The following is a 15,951-nucleotide window of genomic DNA, read 5'->3' as shown; positions in this document are numbered from 1 at the left end:
GTTTACATTGCTTCTGAAAAAAGGCTTAGACAAGCAGTCTTTCTGTGCTGCTTTTTACACCTTGCAAAAGTTTCTTCTCCTACTGCCACCATGTCTAAAGATGAGTCTCATAAAGAGCACAGATTTATTCAAGTACTTGTATTCAAATTAACAGATTTATGACTGGTTTTAATAACCAGAATCTAGTACCGGATATTTTTTCATTATTTGCATATGAACACGAAATTGCATTATTTATATATATTAAAAAAGCAAGAATTTTATTCTACTTACTTTAGTTATTTTCCAAACATGAGCACTGTGCCTTCATCATGCTGATATTTCTATAAATATGTCAAATAACAACTTCAGAAAGTTTGAATACATTTATTTTATTATAACTTCTAAAATAAATGCTGACATTTCACAGATCAGATTTTTTTTTTTTCCCCATGACTCATGTACAAAAACTTCCAGCAAATATATGGTAGAATAGACGTATAAATATATCTACCTGGAAGCCAGAATTTATAATTGTAGCTGCCTTCCATTTTCCCTTGCTACAGAGTATCTGGGACAGTTGGGTCACCACTACAAAGCTGTCTGGTTATTAAGATGAGAGTAGAATGCAGTGCATTTTGTGTATAGATATATCATCATATTTCTGCTGACCACATAAATTACTACATTTAACTCAGCGAAGCCATCTGTTTCAAGCTGCTTCTTCTAGTTTGTTTTGCCATGGATAAAGTAGAAATTTATTGGTACTCTAAAACTAAAATACTTTTTTTTTTCCCCTCCTTAAAATCCATAATTCTTTCTTGATTCCCACTATCCTGCTGGTGACTTTTGCCTTGAGCCACTCAAATTTGGTAGATTTCTTACATGGCTAGATAAGAAATATTCACTATAGGTACCTGAAACTAAGCAAATTGTTTATAACTGAGGGAGTAAAATGCGAGTTGGATGCCATTAATGTCATCCTCATATCAATTCATGTGATCTTTAAAATAGATTAGATGAACTTCAGCCTAAAGTTTCTACTTTTTCCCTATTGACTGCAAAGGGAAAAGTTGTTAATCTAGATGTATACAATGCAGGTGTTTAAGGTTAGGAGAGATGAATTACATGCAGTGTTTATAAAGAACACCCACGCTATGTGTGGGTGTATTATCATCCTCGTGGGATTTTTCATTATTTGAGTTTTTAAATGTTTCTCATAGAGATTTTGCTTCTTAAACGTGTCTGTACTTAAATATTGGCTGTTTTGAAAAAGTAACATCAGCAGCAACCTTTTATACAAGCTTTGGTACTTCTTTCTGCCTTTAAACTACTAAGGGGAAAATATATTCTACTTTCTTAATTCTTGCTTAATATGATGTTCATCTGTGCTCACCCCTGCCATTCTTTTTTTCCAGGTCCATATGCTGTATCTAAAGATAGCAGTTTTAAATTCCAAGTAAAAAAAGGGGAGGGGGAAAAAAAAAGGCCGAGTAATAAGTGCAGTAGAATCGTATCATGAAGGATTTTTTTTCCTTCTTTTTCTAGATTCTCAGAAATGTTTAATTATAATGTTTCCTGTCAATGCATAACAACAGTTGTTGGCATAATTGGCATAACATTTTCATTGAATATAAACAAGGATTAGTTTGTCTTCCCAATAGAAAAGTGTAATTGCTACTTCAGATCTTAATTATGCTCTTATGTAGGTTATTTCTTTATTTTACTCTTTTATTTCCCTTTTCTGTAGTTACATCTCAGGCTGCACCTTAGGGGCTTTGCCATCGCTGTAACTTATTTTTCATAGTACTTAGAGACAGATTCCTCAAAAGCAAGATGAATATGGTCCTCTTGTGCCTCTGACTTTGTAGATGAAATTAAGGCATTTGGACTTCTTCGGTCCATTTGTTGTCTGGAAATGAAATAGTCACATCAGTAAAGAGATTACTTACTTTCTTTAAACACTTCCCAAAATTTTTCAGCCCCACTACAATGTGTCTGTCTGCTCTCTTGAACAACCAGAAGCAAACAGCTTCAGTTTTGCAGAAAAAAAAATACTATATTGGCTTCAGAAGTTCTTTTTCAGGAATGTACTGTGAAATAATATTTATTACAAAGTCCTATTTTTTCCAACCAAGAAATTGGAATTTCATGGTATTTCTGTAGAAATTAGTTAAAAGTATTATGAAGAGCTATTCTACAAAACCAGTGTTAACATTGCTTGGTTGATGCTAATGTAAGCTTTACAGATTTTACATGTAAAATACATTGGTTTATTTTTTCAGGTGATGTTCACAGAAGATGATGTTAAATTTTACCTGGCAGAATTAGCACTTGCTTTAGATCATCTACATAGTCTTGGAATAATATACCGGGACCTAAAACCAGAAAAGTAAGACTGCTCTGCAGCAACTGCAGTGTATTAATTTGATTTTTATTGTACTTCTACCTATACATTTCTCTTTGCAGCTGTTAAAATTCAGTAAATTATTAAACTGAACAGGGAGGGAGGTGGGGAAAGCTAGCAGGCTGTTCTAATTAAAAAGGTTGAATTTTGTCCCTTCCCACCCAAACCATGCTCCATCCCTGGCAGTGTTCAAGGCCAGGTTGGATGAAGCCTTGGGTGATAGGGTTTAGTGTGAGGTGTCCCTGCCCATGGCAGGGGGGTTGGAACTAGATGAACTTAAGGTCCTTTCCAACTCTAACTATTCTATGATTCTATAATTCTATGATTCTATGATTTCATTTCCACTAGAACGTAAGAATTTAGTTTGAAGGATATGCCAAGTACATCCATGTTACTTTAATTAATCAGTATATCGAAATATGCCTAGCTTTCTTTTTCCAGGTTGATCAGAGCATACAGTGGGGAAGAGGTGATCTTGTTTTTTTTTTTTCTTGTTTTGTCATTATTGTAGAATTTCTGGACTAGAAATAAACTTAGAACAAATGCATGATACAAAATTAGAGTTGAATGTTCTTTTTGTTCTCTTAGGCCTTTGAAAGCCTAACAATAAACATTGGGTTTGGGGTTTTTTTTCCAAAACTGATTTTTACAATGCACTGTAGTAATAGCAGAATAAGGTTTAAATAAAAAAAAAATATGAAAATAATAAGTCACAGGCTTTTAGTGTATTGATGATCACATAGTTACGTTGATAATTTAAAATAAGCTTGAAGCTACAATTCTGGTATGGTGTTGTGTCTCAATATATTAGTCATCTGTGCTTCATTCAAATGACTGAATTCTGTCTCCTGTTTATGTCTTTCCTCCAGTGATGATTTTTTTTTAATATATATATAGTTTAAGAAGTTTTGAAGTAGAAAATGTCAGTGCTATAATCTGGAACATTTGAGCCGTTCAGATATAAATGTATGCTGTAGTGTTACCCTCTGCCTGGAGGGAAATCTAGGTGACAATATAATGTGTGCATTTCTGTTGTGCTTAATCGGATAGTTAACACACTCAGCCTCATTGCCAGGAAATCTGTAATAACTCTGAAGTCCTAATGGTGGCCATTATTCTCTGTTATGGCCATATGGAGAACCTGAAAAGTCTGTGAAATAACTGTTCCATGCAAAATATTGGTGGAAAAGAGCAAACACAGGTATCACAGAACCTGGCTGTTCTGTGGAGCTTCCATTAGGATAGCTTGTTCTTTTGCGCATCTTGTGGAAAAAAGACACAAATTTCAAAATGTTTAGCCCTGACTAAAAAGAAGGAAAATATTCATACTCAAATCAGAAAGCTGGGGACTTTTAGCATGAGTTGGCACTTACAAATGAACAAATAATGGTGTGTAAGCTTTGGGAATGTTCTGTTAAGTAACTCTGAAGTGAGGAAAAATAAGCTTACCAAGTGGAAAAAGATAATTAAATTGCAAAGCAAGAGAACTTTAGTTATTTTGCTAACATTTACTTCCAAGAGGAAAAGAATGAAATAGTAATTGTCAGAAGACTAAATAACTACAGCCTTAAATATAGGGGCTTTTGTGTTTATTTCTGGGTTGGGGTTGATTTTTGTCTGTGTGGATCATTTTGGTATTTTTTGGTGTGGGTGTTTTTTTTTATTTTTTTGTTATTGGTGGTTGGGTTTTGGTTGTTTGTTTTCTTTTAATTATTTTGTTTTAAGCTTTGGATGTATTTGGTTTAAAAAAAAACAAACCAAAAACCTATCAAAGGTTAAAATTACTGACATGTTATGGATGAGATGGTAGTAGATTTCACTGTAGCCTGTATCATTACTGTGGAGCTGTTTCCCACCATGACAACTGCAGGCAGGAAATGGACAAGCAGTATATGCCTAGCTCGTGTCTCATTCTCAGAACGAAATGCAGCTCCCCACAGAAGAAGCTGGAGGAGCTAAGTCTGCTGTGTAGGTGGTGTTATAGAGTCCAGTTCTTGAATACTGTGTATGCTTTGACTTGCAATTATATGCAGAGGTGATTAAGGACAGTTGGCATCTTGGCAAAGTGTGACCTTTTTTGTGACTGAAGTAGGCAGAAACACAAGACCTGCTCTGAGTATAGGGCCTGTGTGTCCTGTCTTTTGGTACAGCATGAGAATATTTATTACTTGATGTTATTTGAAGTGGTCAACACCCTTTGAAATTATAGTATGCTGTTCTGTTTATTCCTAAATGTTGTCAGTACATTGTCTGAAACAACAGTCAGAAAATATTCTAACTAGTTTATTTTATTCTTTTTATTGTCTTTTAGCATCCTGCTTGATGAGGAAGGACATATCAAATTGACAGGTGAATAAAGGGAAATTGCAACGCCTGGAGCTTTTCTGTTCATCATAAAATCTTTCAATTTTCTTTTCAGTAAACCAATATGGTAAAATAAGTGATTTTAACTGGTAGGTAATTTTTCTGTGGAGAAAATAGTGTAAATACGTTGAAATAATAAATATTTAAATATCTGCTTTATATGATATCTGATGTTATGGACCTGTGGTAATATGGGGAGGGAACGAGGATTCTCTAAGCCTGTTATGTGTAAATGGATGTATATACAAATGATACAAGCATTGCATTTCACATTATGGTAGAAATATTAACAGTGAGTGATTAAAAAAATACATTTAGAACTATTTTTCTTTTTTTTTTTTCCAGATTTTGGTTTAAGCAAGGAGTCAATTGATCATGAAAAAAAAGCCTACTCTTTCTGTGGAACAGTGGAATATATGGCACCAGAAGTTGTTAATAGACGAGGCCATACACAGAGTGCAGACTGGTGGTCTTTTGGTGTTTTAATGGTAGGTTTCTGGTAAATGTAAATGGTAACAAAACTGTGCTTTGCAAGGTTTGGTGAAACAAATCAAACATTGACCTCTAAGGTGAGCTTTCAATGAATTCTCACTACAAAATAAGTCTAAATTATATGAAATTAACACAACAGAGTTTGGATCAAGAAACATGTGCTAGGTCTCATAACAACACCAACAATATGCCATATTTTTGTTATCGTTGAAATACTGTGTATCTATTGTAGCTTGAATGTTAAAAGACTAAAGTACACAGGAAAAATACTGCCTCTTCCAAGGCAGGGAAGACATTTAGATCCAAATTTTAAATCTAAATTTATTCTCAAGTGGAAAAAATGAGTGGTAACTTTCTAATTAGTCTCAAGTGTAATTGCAGCTCAATGATATAAAGACTGCTGTTGCTCTTCCACATAAAATAAACTAAATGGCTCTGAGCTGATACAGGATGTAATTGTTCAGTTGCTTACAGTGTTTCTGCAAGGAGTTAATTTCTGTGAAGTTGCAGGGTAGGGGGAAATAATGTGTCTATCAAAAATGGCTTTGGACAATAAAAATAGATCATGTTTGATATTTTAGGAATGCTGAACGACTTTTAATATTTATAATCTTTGTGTGCCTTTTTGACATAAAGATTAAATAATTGTATTTGTAAAGTAAATGTTTGTTTCTTACTGCTTCTGCTACATATGACTGTAACAGTACAACTAACGTGCGTTTTGTCATGAGGACTCTTGTGTCTGAAAATAAGTCATCCTGTCACCTTTTAATCATCCAGAATGCTGTTGTGATCTGAAAACTGACTATGTAAAAGCAGCACCTGATAACTAAACTCACTTAAGATAAACACATGCACACCCCATCACAAGTTCACATTTTATCAGTAAGAACACAACTAAAATGTAACTACTGTAGCTGCAGAAAATCTGTTATTGATAACACATAGTTAAAATTCACCTTTATAAAGCTGGAAAACATAACTTTATGCTTATAAAGTGGGTATGTTAAAACAAAATTGCTGAAGGATGTTACGTGTGACTGGTATAGCTGTCACAGTCTAAGAGTACTGCATTTTAAACACTTTGGCTTCTACTTTGAATACAAAAATATAACCATAAAAAGCAAATTCTCAAATTAGTATATGGAATGCAACACAGTTTTCTCTGACACATCTTTGTTGCTTGCATTTCTTGTTTACATGGTAATTTTTATAGACAATCTGTATGTATCCACTCTTAAATCATTCTTAATTAGAATCTGTGTTGATTGGGAATTCAAGTGATTGTTGGTGTGGTATGAGTACACAGTATCTAGATTGAACAGAAGTAACAGTACAGAAACAAAAATTAGCAAAACATCTCAACAAATCATTTGGCCTCTTTTCTGCTGCTGCTAGATGCTAAGTATGTTTAAACCATCATTGAGAAGTCTATTCCAAATCGTCCTTTAAAACTATGACCGTTTTAAGGAATGACAGATACCTGAAAACATTAATTTAAAAGTTTTCAGAAGTATTATGTATTTGTTGAGGTATTCTCTGGCTGAAATAGAAGATGGTAACTTAGGAAGGCCAGTGTTAGCTTATTCTTAAAGTACTATTGGCTTATTGATGTCAGAATATATTATTTAGCGGGGTTGGAGAGTCATGTCCCCGCACACACAGAGAACACCTATGCTGAGTTATTAACGAAAGTGACAAATAGGAGTTTGCTAAATTACTTTATTTCAAACAAGTGTAAATGAAACATACAACACTACAAACGTACCTATAGGAAAGTTTCTTTATAAGTGAAATATGTGAGAATCATTCTAATCTAAAGCAAAAGGGGAATTTTTTTAGTAGTTTTGGCTGTCTTTCTTCTTCCTGACAACTCTCTTAAGAATTGTTTAAATAGGGTTTTTTCACATTGGCATTATGTTAAATTTTAAATTTTAAATATAAATATATATATAAAATTTAAAAGTGTCTGGCAGTAGTGAAGAGTTGGCATCTGTTATTATCTGAATATTTCATAAGGTAGTAAGAAATTTTAAATTTTATTTTAATAAGGAGTTTTAAAGAATGCTGTTAGTGCAACTTAATGCTCTTAATGTAGATGTAACAACACTACAGTCACGCGTTGTTCACTCAAGGTATCCATGTATATTTTTAATGCTTATAAGGCTGAATGTTTTAGTGGTACCAGAAAAGAGGGGAATAGAGGATACCTTGTGGTCAGGATGACTTAAGTTTTTATGAGCTGTTCATATGGTTTATCATTATTTTAATGACTTTAAAGGTATGCCATGAAAATTCATTAAACTGAATTGTTTTGTAACTCTTAAACCAAAAATTGGGATTGCTGCTTCAGTCTGTTGGCTGCTGTGACTGCTGCCAGACGGCTTTCACGTCCTCATTTCAATCTGAGAACCCTGCAGTACACTGCAGCCCAGAGGAAGTGCCTTTATATTTATCTATTTTTACTCAGTCACTTTCAGAACAAATCAGTATTTTAACAGTGTCTGTTGCCTACTACAAGGCACTGTAGGATGTGCATGCATGTACTGTGTAGCTCTTACATGTTCCTTCAGGCTTTATTTCCTCTGTATGCATACAGTAACCATTTTTCATCATGCATGTCTTTGTCAATCAACTTTTTCCCCTTTCCAATGAAGGCTATTACATGCAAATTTTAAAACTTTTGACTTTTTAAAGTATCTCTGCATGAGGAGAAATTGTGACTAACTTTTGAATGGGGAGTCTTTTTCCCCTACCCACCACTCTTGAAAACTAAAATACAGTTATGTAGATCAAGTCTTCCGAGAATTAACATTTTGGGAAGGAATAGAACACAAACCATTGTAGTCTAAATTGTTTGAATGAAAGCATGTAAAGCAAGGTATAAATATAGGAAAATATTTTGCAGCTTTATAAATGGCAAAGGCTGCTTTAATGTTCATAGTAATTTAAACTGTACTTTAAACTGTAAACTGAAGTTGTTTTGCACAGACTTGGTTGTTAACATGCATGAATTTTGGAAGGTTAAGATGCTAAGTAGTTTTGACAAAAACTAGATTTTGTCCAGGTAATGTAATTGATGAAAGTTTTACTCTATACAGTTTGAAATGCTCACTGGTACTCTACCTTTCCAAGGGAAAGACAGAAAAGAAACCATGACTATGATTCTCAAGTGAGTACACTCTTATTTATATATCTCATCAGGTATTCTACAGGAATGCCCTCCGGGCTGCAATATCTAATTTCTACTCTTCCCTCATTTCCAAAGGTACTGGTAAATCCTCACTCCCTATTCCATTCTATTAATTCTCTTTGCTGCCTATCTAATTTTTATTTCTATTCCTCCCCCATACCAGGTACAAAGAATCTGATAGCAGTTCTCTAATAGCTTCTCCCACCATGTTATCTTTCCCATCTTATTTACATAATGTTTTTTAACTTTCTTATCCTTTTTGATAACCTGTGTATTTTTTAACTTGTTGGTTTTTGGTTTAGGGTTTTCGTTTGTGGGTGAGTTTTAGGATTTTTTGGGTTGTTTTTTTTTTTTCTTTTGGGTTTTTAGGGGGTTTTGGGTTTTGTTTTTTTTTTGGAAGTATTTTCTCTTTTTATCCTTCTCTACCTTATCAGCTCCTCACCCTACTTTTTTGTATTACTGGTGCTGCCAAAAACTTGCTTCCCTGATACTTCCCGTATTTGCTAAAGTGCATCCTCTGTTATGTACTCCTCTATGACTCACACAAGTTCCAATTTTCCCCTTTGCTATTTCCAGTATAGACTTTGTATTAGCTATATTGTGAAAATTGTTTTCTTTCATGCAGTTAATGTTCCTGGCTTTGCTAATGAAGGCCTGCTTTTTTTCCTTGCTGATCCCCTGCATATTCTCTGAACTAATACAACCTATGACATAATTGTCCTGCTTTTGGGACTGTAGCCTAACACTGTGCAAACAACTGTTTCCTCATATCATAGTTTCACTTTTCTTTTTCCATCCATTTTTTACTAATACCATTTTTCCCTCATCCCATGGAAGCTCATAAGACTATTTTAGTTTTCTGCTTCGTGGTTCATCATTGTTCTTAGTCCTGTTAGCACTTGTCTACCTACATATGGAAGCCAGCATTTCTTTTGCATCAACAGCCTGTTTTGAAAAGTAAATATATGTAATTCTTCCATATTTTTACTGAGTAATTAGAATGTGAAAACCACTAGAAAAAAACTTGCTCTTTTCCTTGCTTTTGCTTTCATGATGCATATATGTTGTTATTCTTTGCACTTGTTTTTCTTCCTCATATTTGCAAATGTATTTAGTTTCTTCTGCTGCCTCAACACCATGCTAATTCAAATCACGTAGTGATTATAGCATGTTCCTTAACACTGTTTCCACTGCTGATAGAAAAATCTTTTGTTCAGCCACGTAGAATATCCTCCTTGCATCTATGCAGTTAATTGACATTCATAGTCATCATAGCTCAGAGTGGTGGTGAATGGAGTTAAATCCACTTGGTGGATTTTTTTTAACTTGGTGGTCCACTGGTCACAAGTGGTATCTCCAGGGCTGATTGCTGGGGCCAGATCTGCTTAGTATCTTTATCCATGATCTTGATGAGGGGATTGAGTGCACCCTTAAAAAGATTGCATGTGACACAAAGTTGGGTGGAAGTGTTGAGCTGCTGGAGGATAAGAAGGCTCTACATAGGGATCTGGACAGGCTGGATTATTAGGCTGAGGCAAATGATACAAGATTCAACAAGACTCAGTGCTGGGTCCTCCATTGGGGTTGCAACAACCCCATGCAGTGCTACAGGCTTGGGAAGAGTGGCTGGAAAGCTGCCCAACAGAAAAGGATCTGGGATATTGACCAACATCTGGATGAGCATGAGCTGGCTTGTGCCCAGGTGGCCAAGAAAGCCAACAGCATCCTGGCTTGTATTAGAACTAGTGTTGCCATCAGGAGTAGGGAAAAGATCATCCCCCCCTGTACTCAGCACTGATGAGGCTGCGCCTGGTTCCTCTGGTGAGGAGCACCTCAAATACTGTGTTCAGTTTTGGGCCCCTCATGGCAAGAAAGATATTGAGGTGCTGGAGCAGGTCCAAAGAAGGACAGCAAAGCTGGTGAAGAGTCTGGAGCGCAAGTCGTTCAGGGAGCAGCTGAGGGAACTGAGGTTGTTTAGCCTGGAGGAAAGGAGCTCAAGGGAAACCTTATCACTGTTTCCAGCTACCTGAAAGGAAGTTGGGGGGGAGGGGGGAAGTATTTGGTCTCTTCTCCCAAGTAACAAGGGATAGAACAAGAGGAAATGGCCTCAAGCTGCACCAGGCGAGGTTTAGATTGGACACTGGGAACAAATTCTTCACTGAAAAGGTTGTCAAGCCTTGGAACAGGCTGCCCACAGAAGTGGTTGAGTCGCCATCCCTGAAGGTATTTAAAAGATGTGTAGATGTGGCACTTAGGGACATGGTTTAGTGGTGGACTTGGTAGTGTTGGGTTAATTGTTGGACTGAATGATCTTAAAGTTTTTTTCCAACTTAAACTATTCTGTAATTTCAGATTTTATCTCAGCATGTATCCCTAATGACCTTTCCAACTTCTTTCTTTTCTCGTCTTCTAGTCTTTGTAATTGCTATTAGTTTCAGGGAGTTGCTAAAAAAATGTATGAAGTTAAGAATTTTTACCCATTTTAATGTTCTGTACACTTACAATTATTCTGTACATATAAATCTATTTCGCTGTTGGTAATACAAACAGCTGAAAAACAGAAGGTATTTTAAAGTCTTCTGATAAGTTTGCATTTTTGTCTAGCCCCGTAAGAAAGGCAATATGTTTTTATTTTCTGTATTCTAGTAAAAGTACTATATTTCTCCTTAAATTTTTCATAAAGGTGTTTAAAATGGAAAGGTGTACATACAAATTCATATTGTCATAGTGTATCATTTACAATATCTTGATTTCTTACCTTCCTTTCCTGAAAATCCACAGGAAATGTATTTGTCTTAAAACACGTTTTTCTGGGACCTTTATTGCTCACATCATTACCAGGACAAGTTTCTGCTTATTCTTGTACGTTTTACCTAAAACTAGAAACTCTGCAATTTGAAGAAATTGTAGTTCGCAGCAATAACATTAACTTATTAAAGTATCTTTTCATCTTTACTGAAGGAGGTATACCTTAATATAAAATTTTCTCTTCGTCCATCAGGAATGTCAGAAAAAAATTGCTGTCATTCATGTAGTTATACAAAACTAAGAACTGAGGACCTGGCCTCAATTTTTCTCTGGCTTTGCCTTTTCATCTGCTGTGTCACATGGCCAGTAAAGGATTTTGTAAAATGTGCTCCTTCATGATAGGAGTAATGACAGTCTTAACTGCGATTTGCACAAGGGCCTCCAATTCACTCCACTGTAGACTGCAGTACCTATCATTCCTCCAGAATTTCTTCTGCATATTCTGTTTCTGTTCACTTAGTTATTTCACTGTAAGATTAATTGCAGCTATGTTTTTGGCCTGGTTTTAGATTTTTCTAAGCTGTTGACCTTTCCTGCTGAACCTCCAGGGCTGTAACCTACTGTTGGAGCTCTTTGGGTTTATAATAGGACAAAGATTTCCACCCTCTCCAGCACAGTCCTGTCATATTCAGATGTGTCTTCTCTATTGTTCAGTAACATTGTTAATGGTGTTTCTGCAGACAAAGCATTCCTTGCTTCCTTCTTACAGCTCTGTGATATTTTGCTGTGAGCAGAAATGGCATCAAATGAACACACAATGAAATCACTGCATATAAAGTGCATAGAGTTCAGCTGCTAGTGGCACATTGCAATTGGGGAAGCATTGAGTGGCCCATTCACTGCCCATTCCTCCACTCCACTGGTGATCTTGATCTGCTTGTAGAGTGTTATTGAAGAGCGCAAAGAAAGCAAAGTATTTAAAGGCTTTCCTACACACACCTAGGTCTGACTTCTTTAATGATGAAAGAAATAGAAAATTTAGTAAATTCTAGTTTTAAAGTAATCAACAGTGAATCAATAGCAATTTGTATGCACTTGCTGAAGTGACACGAAAGTGGACATCCACAAGTAGCTGGAACACAAGCCACATCATGTCTTCGGGTTGAAACACTGAGAAAGTTTGTGTCACAGATTCTTACAGAAAAATACAAGCTACAGATTAAGTAAGAGGTGGAAAGGATGTATCCATCCTTACCATTACCATGTTTGTAAGAAAAAGTGTGAGAATGGAGGCTCAACGTTGAATGGAGAGGAGAAAAATATGGTGAGGATTACAAAACAAAATTAAATGACCGAACTACAAAAACTTTAATTGAAAAATTCAAAACTGGCCAATTTTAAATTAATATTTAAAGGGGGGAGGGGGGGAGAGAGAGGAGAAAGGAAAGTGAGTGATCTTTTTCTCTTTAACCTGCTAATCTTGCAAGATCTGTCCTACCTTAATGCAAATTCTGCATTCTAGCTTAGGTTTCCTGTTGTTTTGCTTAAGTGTTCTTGCTGTATATCATACTATTCTAGTGTTCTTACCCTTTCTAAAATGTCTTTTTTACTTACTGTTAGAATGGATTTGCTTGTTTGGTGCCATTTGGTAATAACTTAAAAGTGGATCAAAGCATATTACTAAAATTTGCAAATTGGTAAATTCATATCCTGTCCTAGCCTAACTATTCTTCTCCACATTTTTTGCCACCTCTTTCTCTACTCAAGTTCCTGAGTTGTTACTGAAAATATTATATTACTCAAAATGAGGAGAAAAAACAGAAAAAAGAAATTACAGGTTTACATGATTGACAGCACTTTTGCTCTGCTTCTGATAGCCGAAGGCAATTTCTCAATGGTGCTTTTTTTGTTTCATATGGATTTGTTGAATGACAAAGGACAGGGGGAATGCAGAGTTAATTCTTACCTAAATATGTTTGTATGCTATTAATTATTTTTGTTCTATAGGGCAAAACTTGGAATGCCTCAGTTCTTGAGTCCCGAAGCACAGAGTCTTCTGCGAATGCTTTTCAAAAGAAATCCAGCAAACAGATTAGGTAGAGTGTTTAGGAGATTATTTTAATTAAAATATTGGTAACATCAGTGATCATTAAACTGTACAGTTTATTGTGTAAAATGGGTTTTGAAGTAAGAACTTAGTTTGCCTGTTTGCTTTTCTAATGATCAACAAAATATTATCACTTCTGCTAGCCATGCATCTAAAATTAATGCAGAAGAAATAACAAATATAATTTTGCTCGTTATTCTTTAGACCAACACGAAAATAATTGATGGACATTTTTCTTCCTTTATAAAAGGAGCGGGTCCAGATGGAGTTGAAGAGATTAAGAGGCATGCATTTTTTTCCAAAATAGATTGGAATGTGAGTATCTAGTCAGTAAATTTCTTATAGTATTTGGTGATGTTGTATACTGTTAATTCACTCTGGCTTATGCCTTCTCTTCAGAAATTGTACAGGAGAGAAATTCATCCCCCTTTTAAGCCTGCAACTGGCAGACCTGAAGATACGTTTTATTTTGACCCTGAGTTTACAGCAAAAACCCCAAAAGGTAAAAAGAGAAGAATTAAACAATTCACATATTTAAAAAATAGAAATACTGTTCCTGTTCAGCATATGTCAAGTGCCTTGTTGTTCTAGATGTTGCTGGGCTAAGTAAATGCTCACAGACAAGTATTCCATGGTTCATAAAAGTTTTTGCCATCTTTGGTGTAAATATATCGTAAGGGAAAACTGAGTTGTCCTATGGTAAAAATGAAGTACACGTCAGCAACAAAACATACACCTAAGTTCAGTTTTCTTATCTAAGTAATCTCTTTTTTAATTAAATAAAAGTTATCTGTATCTGTTTGAAGGCTATATTCTGTGCCTTCATCTAATTCATGATGGTGACTCTGCATGCTTGGTATATATAGAAGCTGAGTCTTCATTTCAGACTTCAGGTGGCAGATTTGCTGTTTCAGTGTAATCTGTCTCTGCATAGATTTACACTGATCTAAACAAAATATGATAGAATTTTTTGTCTTTACAAATTCAGGGTGTTACCAAAATTTGAGTACTGCTACTCCATAGATACAAATATGCTTCTATATGTAAATATTTTCTGCAAAGTAATGTGTTTTGTATAACAAAATATTGTCTGACAGCAATAGCTTTGTAGTCATTAATCATCAGTTGTGTTTCTAGATGCTGTCTGCAAAGCAATTCAATAATTATTTATACTTTGGTCTTCAGAAGCACTTTCCACAAATTCCAGTTTATAGCATAAAGCTGTAGTTTGCTTTTCAGAGTAGTTGTGATCTCATCTCTACACTTTAAAAACTCTGCTCTTAAGTAGGTGATGTGTTTTTCAGATTCGCCAGGTATCCCACCTAGTGCTAATGCTCATCAGCTGTTTCGAGGATTTAGTTTTGTAGCTATTGCATCAGATGATGAAAGCCAAGCAATGCAGACAGTTGGAGTGCATTCAATTGTCCAGGTGAGTACATGTGCTTAGAAAAGTCAATAGAGCAGTATTTCTGGCCCTTGGTGGAGGGATTGTTTCCTTTATCACAGAATGAAGTAACATGACAAAAGTCATAGTTACTAGCTTTATACAAGTGAAGTAAAGATCAGATTGTATTATCCAATTATCCAAACCTCTGAAGGTGCAGGACCTGTTTAATTACTGAATAGTCACAGGTGTGATTAGGACTTATACTCTCAAATGAAAACATTCTACCATCTGTACTGTATTAACTCTATCAAGCCTCGACTGTAAGGTGAAGGGGAATAACAGGCATCTCAGTCTTTCTTCCCCCATGCATGAAAAGATCGGTTGATTCCTGCAGTGCAGTAGGAGGCATAGGAGTACAACTGTGAATTTTACCTGTTTTGTACTGCTTTGCCTTTTGGAATCCATGACCCAGAACATATTTTGTTCCTCCCAAGTCACTTAATGTGCTAATCTGTGATATTTTGTGACTAATTCCAGTGTATCATACAACTCAAAGTTAGGGTATGCACACAAGTTTTGTCTTCCTTGCAATATCAGCATGACTCCAATACTATCTCCTGTATTAATAATTGTGAGATGTCACTTTTAATAACCTTATGCAGTCATATTCTTATAGATTGCCTATTGGTACTATTACTGCCAGTACCACTTATTTTTGGACAACAAGCCTTTGGTTAGGTACAGTTTTGTGTGAAACAAGGAAGGTGGACCCCATGCTAGAATGGGGGAGAGGCATGCCTTGCCTCCTTGTGAAGCTGAGGTCATTTTAGACAAGAGAGTATACAATCAACAGGGAAAAAACAGATGAACATACAGGAAAGAAAACTGGAAGACCTTTAGAAAAACTGTATTTCTATCTCCTCTTTCTGCTTTTAATAATTCTAATTACCAAGGAAGACTGAGTTGTGAAAAGCAACTGGTAATATAAATTGTATTGAAAACTCATTGGTGTATAGGTAGGAATAAAAATACTGCATGTGAATGGGTTTATTTCTGTCTTTCAGTGCAAGGAAATCTTGAAAATGCCTGAGAAAATAAAAAAAAAACAAGAATTATTATTCGGACCATAACTATCTCTTCTATTTTTTAATCCTCTCGTTATGTCTAGAGTATTTGTAGCATGCTTGTTTGTACACATTACCTGTTCCATGTGTAGTAAACCATTACATTTCAAGAGGTTTTAGATCCTTTCTTATTCTAAAGAAGCTGCCTGA

At 35.4% G+C, this 15,951-nt stretch overlaps 1 protein-coding gene across 3 annotated transcripts in view; it reads left to right on the top strand.

Annotated features, from left to right (window-relative positions):
• Positions 1-15,951, top strand: part of RPS6KA3 (ribosomal protein S6 kinase A3) — a 77,935-nt gene that overhangs the window by 43,729 nt on the left and 18,255 nt on the right. For all 3 annotated transcript variants that reach the window (XM_034073245.1, XM_034073238.1, XM_005151476.4), the window contains 8 exons: positions 2,265-2,371; positions 4,698-4,735; positions 5,096-5,238; positions 8,344-8,414; positions 13,191-13,279; positions 13,541-13,605; positions 13,690-13,792; positions 14,595-14,719. In XM_034073245.1, the coding sequence (XP_033929136.1) occupies positions 2,265-2,371; positions 4,698-4,735; positions 5,096-5,238; positions 8,344-8,414; positions 13,191-13,279; positions 13,541-13,605; positions 13,690-13,792; positions 14,595-14,719 (741 nt within the window). The remainder of the gene's footprint in view (positions 1-2,264; positions 2,372-4,697; positions 4,736-5,095; positions 5,239-8,343; positions 8,415-13,190; positions 13,280-13,540; positions 13,606-13,689; positions 13,793-14,594; positions 14,720-15,951) is intronic.

The sequence above is a fragment of the Melopsittacus undulatus genome, chromosome 2 (assembly GCF_012275295.1).
Source record: "Melopsittacus undulatus isolate bMelUnd1 chromosome 2, bMelUnd1.mat.Z, whole genome shotgun sequence".
Taxonomy (NCBI): domain Eukaryota; kingdom Metazoa; phylum Chordata; class Aves; order Psittaciformes; family Psittaculidae; genus Melopsittacus; species Melopsittacus undulatus.
This window is presented reverse-complemented; position numbering and strand designations above follow the sequence as displayed.